Here is a 12,519-nt window from a genome sequence, read left to right as displayed (position 1 = left end):
CCTGTGTCACTACTAACAAAGAGCCTTTTAATTAATGATATGAAAGTTGTTGTTTATTTTTAGTCTTTAAAACTTCATAGTCGTGTGTTCTTGCGCTCTAATTTTGTGTGTGCAAATAGAAAATAATCCACACGTGCAAAATGCCAAAAATCAACTACCAAAATGGTTGAAAAGGGGTTTAGCTTTTTTTAAAGCTGCAGTTGGTAATTTAAATAAAAATAACTTTTGGTATCATATTTGCTCAATCTGTCAGCATATCGTCACAGGAGTGTACATGACATAAACAATTTTTAAACACCCCAAAAACAGCAGGTTCCTCTGCAGAATCTTTATTGATATTTGATTAGCGCTGGCTAGTTTGACAGGTTGGTCGAAGTTCACAAGACGCCTCTGCTCTGCTTGGTGGTTTTCCTTCCAGCCGTGGGAATCTTGTAAATGCCATTAGGAGCACTAAAAGGAGGCAGAGAAATCTCTTTTTTGACAGATTATATGTATCATGCACCGCTTTCAGGATAGAGTGACAGTTTGAATAAAATATGATAAATAAATAAAAAGTTATTTTCTAAAAGTTGGCTGCTGCAGCTTGAAGAAGCAGTTTTCACATCCCAAATGAATTGTGAATCTTAAAATAACGGCTGTCCTGCCTTATTTGTCCTCTTACTGAATATGCGCAATTCTCCCGTGTTGCAGGGCAGCATGGGTAGTATCGCCTGCATCGCCTGGAAAGGCGACACCCTGGTGCTCGGGGACGTGGACGGCAATCTCAACTTCTGGGACCTCAAAGCTCGTTTGTCCAGGTAACCGCTGAACTTTTCTTACTAGACTGCACCGACAAAAAATAACTTGCCCAGAATGGTCATAGATTGATTGTTAAAAACTTTTAAAAGAAATGAATGTAATCAATGGCCCGATGCTTGTTGATGCTTTCAGGGGTATTCCAACACATCGTGGCTGGGTGAAGAAGATCCGCTTCGCCCCGGGGAAGGGCAACCAAAAGCTGCTGGTGATGTACACTGATGGAGCAGAGGTCTGGGATACCAAAGAGGTGAGGCTCCACACACGCACACGCACACAACACACGCACCTCACAACACGCACCCCACAACACACACCAACCTTTTGGCAGCTGCTGCAGCAGACATGTCATTGTGACAAAATTCATATATATATTTTTTTTCATTATAAATTCCCAACATGCATCTCACTCTAATACAATGAAAGAATCTGCAACCATCATAGTTGTTCTTCACATTGAACAGATTTACTGTGGCAGAATGACTGTGATAATGTGCGGATGGTTTATCTCTCAAAGTGTCACTGTGGGAAGAGTATATGGGCTTTAATTGTCTTGATGTATTGACGAATCATCACGGTGCACTGTTGATAAGTGCTAAAAGCTTTTCACTAAATGTATAAGCTCAGCCATTGCAGGATGGATGACCTGCATCCTGACTTCCGCTTTAACTTTGCTTACCGAAGTCGTCGCCATCCAGAAAGTCACATCCTTCACTTCAGCTAAACTAAGAATCCTTCTGGGCTTGTTTGTGCTAAAGTTCAACATTTGGTCACAGACTGGACCTCTTGTTTTTTGTTTATCTGTATCCGTGCCACAGTATTTGTTAGCTTACCCAGCAAAAATATTGAAAAGCAGATGGATGTGGACACGGATAGATGCTCTGGTGTAATAGGCAACGTTGGGCGGAGGCAGAGAGTCCCTCTGAAGCTTTGTTGTCTGGGTGGAGGGATGTGTTTTCTTGGGGGAGCTGAGATAACGGATCGAGCTGCAGAGGGAAACGAGCAATGGCTATGGGGCTGGGAAAGAGAGGAAGAGATCTCCGACATGCCTCAGCGCTCTGCTGTCAGCTGGGTCACACCGACTCCTGTACATCCCATGAAAAGCCAGCGATATGGAGGTTTTGTAGAACACGTCCTGATAGAGTCGTCCATTCTCTGTCCTACTATACATAAATGGTTCTTTTGCCCCACCATCTCCCATCTAGAGTGGCTGCAGGCGCATTAAAAGAAGCTACTAGGGGACAGTTTAGAAGAACTGCTCTTGCCCTCCTCCTCTTGCAGGTCCAAATGGTGAGCAGCATGCGGATCGGGCGCAACGTGAACTACCGCATCTTGGACATTGACTGGTGCACGTCAGACAAGGTGGTGCTGGCCTCTGACGACGGCTGCATCCGAGTGCTGGAGATGGCCATGAAGTCCGCTAGCTATCGCATGGATGAACAAGACCTGACCGGTGAGCCAGGGAACAACGAGCGTGAAGGAATGAAAGAGAAATGGCACATTAAGAAACTGCATGATTTAAACTCTTGAACAGTCACAACATAACATTGTGTTCTTTGTGATCGGTGGGGAATATGTTCAGATCCAGTGTGGTGTCCTTACCTGCTGGTTCCCCGAGCTGCCCTGACTCTCAAGGCGTTCCTTCTGCTGCAACCCTGGTCAGGAACCTTCACCATGGACATCACTCAAGTGTAAGTGTCCGCTCTGAGGAAAGGTGTCCCCTCCAAAATCATCCGCTCCGATGATGCCAGGTCGTTGAAACCCAAGAACTCAGAGAATGTGAATACTTGGAGAATATGCAACGGCACACTAAAAGAACCGAAGTGGTGACCCCGTTAAGGTGTATTTCTAAACAGCACTGCATTAGCAAACTTTTTTTTTTACTAATCGAGATCTTTAAGATCAATATCAGGCCTGACCAATGTCTGTTTTAACACATGTGAATAGAGAATCTGTTCATAGGGATTAGGGCCAATCGCGCCTTCCCTATTTAATACAGTTTCACTGGATTTTAGTTCAGCTAGAGGTTACAAATAGTATAAAGTTATTAGGTTTTGTAATATATGAAATTTATATTCTCCTTTACCACCATTCCTTCTCTGCCAACTGCCCGTGCATTCAATTTATTACTTTCATAAAACAAAACAACCAATTTGTGAGTGGAAGCAACTCCTTTTTGTAAACAGGTCAACATGGGAGCAAATCGAGGCCGTTTTTAGAGTTTGTTTTTCAGACGGCGGCATCTGTGTTAAACTATAGCCTCATGTAATTTTGCCTCCTCCAGTTGCGACCCTGCTTTCTTTGATTAACAAACACAGACACACACACACACACACAACCGCCTTATCATTGTCAGGCAGCTATATTAGCAGCGCTCGCCTTGCAGGGTGCTACCTGACCTCAGCATAGATGTTAGAATGGAATTATCTGTTATTGCCTGACACCACAGATCTACTTCTGTAACTGTAACGAGCAGCTTCTCGGCTTCCTATTTAATATCGGGTCAGGTTTTTATTTTAGGGAGACGATGTCCGAGGAGCCATTTGACTGAGTGTGATCCCTCTTGTTTCAGAGACTACAATGAGAAAGACGAGATAAAAGGGCTGATCCAGGAGCAGCTCAACTCCTTGTCTAAGTGAGTTATTACACTTTCTAATGCTACCGGCTACACACTGTAGCTCTAAATAGAATATTGATATTGATGGCGTGATGCAAAAGGCGGCAGTCAGATGTTGGTGCATGTGTACTGTATGTATGCGTGTTACCATGTGTCAGTTTTTGTTTATGTAGTTTTGGCTCGCCATCATGGTCAATGTGTGTTTAGACAGCAGGCCCAAAGAGCTTGTCGTCTGTGGGTTGGCTGAGGAAAACCCGGAACAGACGGTCACTGGGCCTGCTGTGTCTGACAAGTGTAATTGGCTCTGGCTGCGTTCTGATTGTCTGTCCCTGATTGGCCCCCCAGTGACATGAAGAGCGTGCTGCAGGGACCCGGAGCTCAGCCTGCTGCAGCGCTGCCTCCTGGTCTCACGGTGAGTTAACACCACTGTTTGTCATCTTGTAGTGTATCCGTGAGGGTTCACTGGCACCCCAGCACGATAACTTTGTTCATATTCAGACCGGCCACCTTTTCAAAGACTCGACTAGTTATGAGTTCCAATGAGTACATTATGAGTTATGAGTGTAGTTTATATTAGCGGAACAATGATAAATAGCAAACAAACAAACTCTTACAGGATACAAACACATATCCATATGTTTGCATCTGCCTCCCGTCTGTTACAATGATCTAATGGTGCACTGTGTTTGCAACCAAGCTGCTCCTGGTTGATCTGGAGATAATCAAACCGAGCAAGACATTAAGTTTTTGCAGCTGTTATTTGTGGAACATCAATTCATTCAGAATACATCAAATATTTGGGACGGAAAACACAAGGATTTAATGCGATGAGGAACATTTTGAAAACCCGGGTTCCAAATCATCGACCTAAATAGCAGCATTTATTTTGTGTGTTTATGTATCTCCACACAACAAGAAAAAGCCATGACATGGGAGCTCATGATTATCAGCGGCCGTCCAAGTGTTCATGCCATGTTAATGTAGCACGGTAACCTAGCAACAGCCGTGTGCCTGCGCAGATATGTTAAAGGATAATGAGGGAAGTAAACAACGGAAGAAAACGGCAGAAGGATGTGGAGGTGAGCTGGAAGAGCAAAGCGTTGGCTGGAAGATACAGGACCTGTGATCATTCATTAGTGAGCAAACTACTATATGAGCCGCCATGTTGGTTCAGACTGCAGAACTTGACTAACTTCTCCGGATAGAACATTATCCACTCTGAGCTCAGCTGATGCCTGGTTTTGGTACACCGCAGGCTGTTCGGAGACGAGTCTGATCTTACCTTCTGGACAGTTGCGGCCCACTACCTCCAGTCGTTTTGCCAAGGCTCGCCAGCTGAGTGTGTCCACTGCGGAGGGTCAGGCCCGAGTGAAGCAACCAAGCCTTCACCTCAGAGCCACCTGGACATCTGCCATGATGTCCTGTGTGAGAGCTCTTACTTCCAGGTCAGTGAAACGAGAGAAGAAGGTTTGAGTCTTGTTTGCTCGTCTCTGGTAAACCCGAGACAATGGCAAATGCATGATCCCGGCGTTCAACATTGCAAAAGTCCCACAGGAGTCATCCAAGTTCAGACCACGCACAAACAACCCCCCGCCCCCAGGCCTTCCCATATTATCCAGTGTCAACAACATTGCCCCGGTCACCCGGTAAATTCCATTATCAATGACATTGCGTGTCACCCGCTAAGCCTTGTCTTTAAATTAAGGGGAGCGTCTCGCATCTTTAAGCCTTTTGAGGTAAAACCTATCTTTCATTTCGCCTTCACTACATTTAATTCTGCCAAACATTTCCGACTGATTTTAGCCCATGCTGGGACACGCTCAATTAAAAAAAGAAAACTCTCTTGTTTGCACTGTCATTGTGATCAATGCGTGTGGCTGATGGCTCTTATGAACAATAGCTTGAGTCTGCTCTTTTGTTCCCCTCCAACTTTAATTATCAACCCAGTTTGTTCTGAAGAGCGTTTGAAAAGTTTCTTCAGAAGATGCCCATTGATATGTCCTCCTCTCTGCTGGTCAAACACAGCGCATTTGTAACAAGACATCCGCCTTCACATAATGGATGTGAAGATTTTTCATTTACACACACAAGACTGCAGGAAATACTTCTGTGGACTTTTACATTGGAGAAATAGTTTGGGAAAAAAACTGTGGATGGTAATTAAAAAGTTGGCTGACTGCAAGAAGACAGGCATGCTTTGGTACATCTTTTTTTTTTTTCAACAAGGCTTCATCAATATTCCCAAGGAAGCAGAGGGAGAGGGAAGAACGTGTACCTTCTCTCATGAAAAGTAGCCAGCTAAGAAAAATGTCAACTAGCTTTTAGCAAGCATTGAAGCTTGAAGTAGCACGGATGTAAAACAATTTCCGATTCTAATTGTCCCATTGAAAAGTCTCTTTTTTGTTCTTTTGAGTATTTTTCAGTTTTTTCTTTTAATAGATCATTTACTATTCCGTTTTTGTGAAACTTATTCTCCCTGGTAATGAGGGCCACCCAGTGATCACAAAGTTAAGGCTGCCATAGAGCCCGCGAGACATTCTGCAGCAGTTGGATCCTGTTGTCATAAAACAGCCTGACTGCAATTACAAAAAGACTTGGATACAGTGCAAACAGCTACTACACTCATCTGGTATCTTTGCAGGATGTTGCCCATGGCTGTGAGTCAGAGGAATTCATCATCATAAAGTGAAGAAAAAAAAACAGACAGCCAATGTAACTAATTTCCTACTATGCTGTTATCTCTCCCCTTATTATACTATTCTCCCTCTCTAGTCCTCCTATTAAAAACTGATACTCGTACTCTGAAACATCTGTTGCTGTTTTCATGTTTCATGCCTATCATTTGCTCACTGAAAACAAATAAATCTAATTTCCCATCAGGGACCATTTATTAAAATAAAGAGGAAAAAGGCACCAATAATAAGTATGGGCACCAGACACATTGTCAAAACTCCTGAATATTTTAGAGCCTTTATTATTACAATCTCCCTCTCTGCACTCTGCATAATCTGTCTCTCTCTCACAAACACACACACACACACACACTCTCTCTCACTCTCACACACACACACACACACACACACACACACACGGTTTGGCCACGGATCTATGAAAGCAGCATGTAAATACAATGTGTTTGCTGCTCAACAGAAGTTCCAGTTGGATCGGGTTCACCTGCAGGAGGTCAAGCGCTCTAGTTATGAACACACTAAGAAATGCGCCGACCAGCTCCTTCTGCTGGGTCAGGTGAGTCATTGCACTACACCGTACTGCTCACACATTGACGTCCACATGTTGCATTCATATCGCATGGGAGTTCCTGCTCAAATGTTCCAGTTTTCAGACAAACTGTACGACCGGAGACTTCATCCCCCATGTCTTTCTTTTGTGTTCGACATCACAGTATTTAGCACAATGACACACGAATGGGTGAAACCTTTGTTTTTAGTTGCCACATCCTTTTGATGAGTCAAAAGGTAAATGTGACACATTTTGCTATCTTTCTTCCAGATTTCAGATTACACACTACACGTCTCTCACAGACACACAATCACTAACACCTTCACACTCCATAGCTGGGCATACATGCATGCTCCCATAATGGTAAATGGGTCATATTGGTGCTGTGGAGCCTCATGAAGCAAGATGGACAATAAGTGCTGGTCCCGGGTCCTCCCGTGCCTCTCAGCCTGTGGGGATTGGAGTCACCGCTCTCCCATCTCAAAGTCACCACTCTTCCTCTAATCACAGGGTGCAATCAGCCGGCCGCGTGCCGGAGGCGCAGCCCTCCAATCCACACGAGATGAAAAAGCGTGATAATGAACATCATTTCCTCTTGTTGCTCCGTGTTGTTTGGCTTACTTGGGTGGTTACGTGGCTGAGCTGCTGACGCCTCGTTTCTCAGCCACGGTCTCATCTCTTTGTTGTCGCTCTCAGACGGACCGGGCAGTGCAGCTGCTGTTGGAGACGAGCGCCGACAACGCCAGCTACTACTGCGACTCCCTCAAGGCCTGCCTCGTGACCACCATCACCTCCTCAGGCCCCTCGCAGTCCACCATCAAGCTGGTGGCCACCAACATGATCGCCAACGGCAAGCTAGCAGGTAGCGTTACTGTAACAGTAAGCGGCCTTCCCCGCTCCTCTTTTCACAAGTATCAGCAGCAGCAGTCAATATGTGGGTTGTCTGAAACTAAAGCTTTTGGATAATTCATCTATTCGTTAGGCCTTTTAAAAGGGCTAGACACCTTTTAAATATGTTATGTTTTAAAAGGTTGAAGCTATTAATCACCTGGGGGGAAAAAAACACTCATCTGTAGATACAAATTCAATAAGTAAGGCATTGTGTAAAGAAATCAATTCCCTGGTTTTCCATCTTTCGTAGTGACGAGCCATCATTTCCTCCATGTTCAAATTCTCCCCCCCTTTTTTTCTCTCCTGTGTGTCAGAGGGAGTACAGCTGTTGTGTTTGATTGACAAGGCAGAGGATGCTTGTCGCTACCTGCAGACCTACGGGGAGTGGAACCGCGCCACCTGGCTGGCCAAGGTAACGTCCGTCAGCACATCAGATACTTAGTCAAGTTTGGTTAGCGTGTGGGTGTGTTGGGTCGGTGTTCTTAAGCGTACACGCTTTTTAAAATATATTTTGTATTGGTATTTGGGGTATTAAAATGCAATTAAACACTCATTTGTTGATTTTATTTTTTACTTCCTTGCCAACTTTAAGTGTTCTTTTTTTGGTGTTATTATCTGGGAAACACAAGTGAAGGAACGTGTGTGTGTCTGTGTTTGTTTCCAGGTGCGTCTGAGCCCAGCAGAGAGCTCAGATGTGCTGAAGCGCTGGGCAGAGCACCTGTGCTCCTCGCAGGTCAACCAGAAGTCCAAAGCCATCCTGGTGCTCCTTTCCCTGGGCTGCTTTTACAAAGTGGGAGAGATGCTCAACAAGTAAGACTGACGCTTCATGAGCGTACCGTGTGCAAGCAATAGACAACATGCAAGACTTTGGTTTTGCCTTTGGGCTGAGGTCTTAAAAAGTATTGGATTTCAAATTGAGAAACACAAACCCTGTAATTTACTACCTTGTAATACTTCTGTTGCGCAGTAACATGAGCAAATATCCTGTCTCACAATTTATCCTCAAAATTGAGATTCTTTTAAAATGATTCCCAATTGACTTTTTTTCTCCCTGCCGGACCTTCCTCTCCTTGACAGTTGAGTGTATGGCACGGCGTGGGGTCCGGGCTGACCCCGTAACTTTAACCTCAGCATCCATTCCCTGTTGGTCTACTTTTCCTCCTCCTTGACAGCTTGTGTTCTTGGACGCCTCGGGCTGCAGAAGCTCAGAGAATTATAGTGACACCAGGACGACAGGGTTGATGTATGTGTTAGGATCACAGACAGGATGATGCTGTTTTCTGACGGTCACTCTCACTTTCTGCCTCTGTTCCTTCTATCTGCTGTGCAGTATGAGGCACTTTGATCGCGCCGCCCTCTTCATCGAAGCTTGTCTGCAGCACGGGGTGATGGAGGCCAACGACTCGTCCAATATCCTTTTTTGAAAACCCATTACTGCACTCTGAGGGCCATTTACAGCCAGAGTTCCCTCCCCTGTACCTCTGTCAGTCCCCACTCGAAAAGCAGAGAGCTTTTTCCACAATGAAGGACCGTTTTATAAAGCTCCACGGCGCGCAGCCTTTCCCACTTTGATCACAGAGCTCAGTTAGGCAGACTTACAAGAGGACTTTTAGAACCGATACTTTGAGTTAACCACAAACAGAGAATACATTTTTATAATGGCTCCATGCCAGTGACAGGTTGAAAATGGCTCAACACGTTGTAAACACATTTTAAACCGATGCTGATTTGAACTTCACCACGTTATGACGTGACAAGAAAAAACTTTGAATGCCAGCTAATCAGAGGCCAGGGACTTTTTTGACAGTGACAGATTAATTGTGATAAACAGCATAAACTGATGCCAGTCCCCAGGCACAAGCGCTAGTGCAGTGCGTTTGTCCAACTAATCTTTGCAATTTTGGTGACCATCGGCAGAAACGCGGTGCAGTGCAATGTCGATAAGAGGCTGAATACAATTAACCAATGCAATAATTGCTGCGGTCCTGCAATTAAGCCTCCCTTCATGGAGGTGATGAAGACTACTCAGTGATCCTTTCAAACCTGGATGGAAGCACCTGCATTCATTATGTTCCCTCGGTTAATCAGCTGTTCGTATGTGGCCCTTTTGATGTGATTCATGTGAAAGAAATGTGCCTCTAATCGGCTCCATTGGCTGAACACTGGTTGCCTATAAAAGTGATTATGACCATGTCCATGAAATGTTATCAGTTCTCCTTGACCCGCGCTTGCACATAAAGTTATCAAGACGTCATTTGTGGAGTACGACCGGCTGCTGCGCTCACTGGGCCTGCGGGAGGGCGCCGCTCTGTGGGCGTCGCGGGCCGGCAGCGCCGGGGAGGAGCTGATGGAGGAGCTGTTCCAGGGGGATGGAAGCAGTGCGCCAGAACCCACTCTTGGCGAGGAGGGGGACGCGCTGGGCCAACTGAGCACCGAGTGACCTCGGATGACGTACTTCTTCGGTGCACGTCGGGGGAGTCGGCCGGTCATTCCAACTTCAATGTGAATTCACTTTGTGTCGACGTCCACAGGAACGTCTCCACATCATGGGGAGAGAGGAGAGATGAGGAAGAGGAGAGGTTTCCTCTGTGTGAAGTCCGTCACTGGAGTCTGTCTGTGACTGTAATGACATTTTCTTGATGTTTGGTTTGACCCGTGTGTGTTTGTGCTCATGTGTATGCATGTAACAGCCCCAAAAGAAACACACTCCTGTGTGAAGTAATCCCCATCGCTGATATCGCTGGGTTTTGTTGATGAATTTACCTCCTTAGATTGTTTTTTTTTTTTAAATGGTTGCTGGTTAAGCTTTATGTTGTGTGCCTGTATGAATATCTTCAAAGTACAGTTGTAGCTCCACAGGTTTAATTTGCCTTTTTGTTGCTGAGATTACATATGGCATAATTAATTGATCCTTAAAATAATAAGTCCCTATTTCACACACACACACGCGCACGCACACACACTTTTCTACTCCCTGCATACTTAATGACTGAATTCCAAAATGAGTCTTGAGTTCCGTTGATTTCACCAAAAACACCACATTAGTTGAACGATAACGTGGATTCCTTTCTTGAAATGGAGACCCAATCATTTTCAGACACCCAGCAGACCGGCCATTAAGTCCACAGCAGGTGGTGCTGCGTAAGTGACAGACCAAAGCTGTAGCTGCTGGACGGCAGTAGAGTCAGTTAGCCAGGCCGCCCCGTGCTTATGAGACACTTATTCCTATATTATCTTCCTGAACAGCGGAGAGGCATCGGGCCGGAGCCACCTGAGTGATACCATTTAATTAGTTTGTGTAGGATCCAGTTAAATAGATGGTGGTTAATCCATTCCATTAATCCAAATGGAATTTTTAATTTCTGACTCGTATTGAGACTCAAAGGGATACTTTGCTGTCTGTTCTTTGATGTTGTATAATGAGCTTGTTCTCTGGCGGGCCTCTTACAAGAAGAGCTGTCAGGGCGCGTTGTAACTCGTTTTAATCCGACCTCCGATGGATCCTTTACACACAAATCCTAATCTGTGCCGCTTTCACTGTTGCTCACATCGCGATGACAGAAGCTTGACACGCAGTTTGAGAAATAGTTTAGAACTTGGCGCCATATCTCTTCTGCTTCTAAATATCGACTGATCATCGGAAATCATCTGCGTGACAATGCAAAGTCTTTGGTAACTGTGTGTGTCCCATTGCCTTGTAACGTGTTTAGTTGTCCTGAAACAAGACGGTAACCTTTTTTGTGTGGTATTGTGTTTCATAAACACTTCAGTGCTGTTTCTCTTGTTATACTTGACCCCCCAGGCGGTATCACCATGGCAACCCTGGCCTATTTTAGGAGACTTGATGTCGTTCCTGCAGATCCATTCCACACCCACTATCATATACTGTAGGATCCTGTATAGAATCGCACAACCCGGCAGATAATCAGCTGTAGTTCACCTGACACAGTAATGAGATAGCAATGTGCACTGTTCTGGAGTGGGATTTACACTCTGCTGCTTTTCTTTCTACTGTAGTGTGTGTTCATTGTTTGTACAGTGATACCAGTGCTTTAAACTCTATAAATATTCTAAGAGAAAGAAGAAAAAAAAACAGATATATGTATATATGGATGGCAATAAAATCGATATTATTAACTTTATTATTCATTCTCAGTGTGCTATTTCCTGACTGATGATGTTGACACAAGAGGGCGCTGTTGCTTTGTGAGAAAAAGACCTGTGAAAGCAAGTGCTCTTTGCGACCCCCCTCCTTTAATTTCCAACCCAGGTAGATTAAATTCTAATGCCCGTTCATTTATCAAGCTGTCCTCAGAGGGAATCGGCTCCTGCATGAGTCGCTTTCGCCATTCATTTATTCTGTTCCGCTCAGAAGGAGGGCCAGCAGCTGGCACAGCCCGCTGCCCAGGTCCAGCCTCTTTTCATGGCCTCCGATTTATTAATTGATGTGCATTCGGTTGCTTCTCTCTCTCTCTCTCTCTCTCTCTCTCTCTCTCTCACACAGAAAAGCAGAGCACAGGGAGAAGAAAGGCAGTGGAACAGAAGGCCACACAAATTACTTGGATGTGTTCCTTTTAATGGCTTAATGAATAACTGCCGGGGAGCCGTTACAGGCAGGTCATCAGTATGCAGCGCCTCACTGCAGGATTTCTCTTCTGCTTTGATAACAACTCCCATCCAGCCATCTTCACTCGCCGCTCCCTTTCTCCACCTTGATATGCACCTTCTAACTCTTCTCTCTGTCTGAACACCATGCCAGCTCGTGGTCTTGCTGCAGCACTCTTCCACTGATTTCCTGCAGGCCTTTTATTTCCATCTTGGCTTTCACCTCTGTTACCCCCACACCTCACCCCTCCTCCCTCCTGTACTAAAGACTGAAAAACACAAGATTAAGTGTGTTTGGATCCAGAGCTGAGAGGTGCACTTATGTTCATTTAACAGTTGGAAATCACAGGCCTTCACTGTCTTAGCTGCTG

At 45.0% G+C, this 12,519-nt stretch overlaps 1 protein-coding gene across 1 annotated transcript in view; it reads left to right on the top strand.

Moving 5' to 3' along the window:
* Positions 1 to 11,685, top strand: part of LOC117743647 (WD repeat-containing protein 11-like) — a 40,847-nt gene extending 29,162 nt beyond the window's left edge. The window contains 16 exon segments of the mRNA XM_034551326.1: positions 691 to 797; positions 931 to 1,045; positions 2,077 to 2,248; positions 2,378 to 2,486; positions 3,368 to 3,430; positions 3,758 to 3,779; positions 3,781 to 3,824; positions 4,668 to 4,728; positions 4,730 to 4,775; positions 4,778 to 4,857; positions 6,563 to 6,658; positions 7,349 to 7,514; positions 7,858 to 7,955; positions 8,208 to 8,353; positions 8,874 to 8,953; positions 9,778 to 11,685. Coding sequence (XP_034407217.1) covers positions 691 to 797; positions 931 to 1,045; positions 2,077 to 2,248; positions 2,378 to 2,486; positions 3,368 to 3,430; positions 3,758 to 3,779; positions 3,781 to 3,824; positions 4,668 to 4,728; positions 4,730 to 4,775; positions 4,778 to 4,857; positions 6,563 to 6,658; positions 7,349 to 7,514; positions 7,858 to 7,955; positions 8,208 to 8,353; positions 8,874 to 8,953; positions 9,778 to 9,983 — 1,611 coding nt within the window. The 3' untranslated portion in view covers positions 9,984 to 11,685.
* Positions 11,686 to 12,519: the final 834 nt, after the last annotated feature.

This window comes from Cyclopterus lumpus, chromosome 15, assembly GCF_009769545.1.
Source record: "Cyclopterus lumpus isolate fCycLum1 chromosome 15, fCycLum1.pri, whole genome shotgun sequence".
In the NCBI taxonomy this organism is placed as follows: domain Eukaryota; kingdom Metazoa; phylum Chordata; class Actinopteri; order Perciformes; family Cyclopteridae; genus Cyclopterus; species Cyclopterus lumpus.
This window is presented reverse-complemented; position numbering and strand designations above follow the sequence as displayed.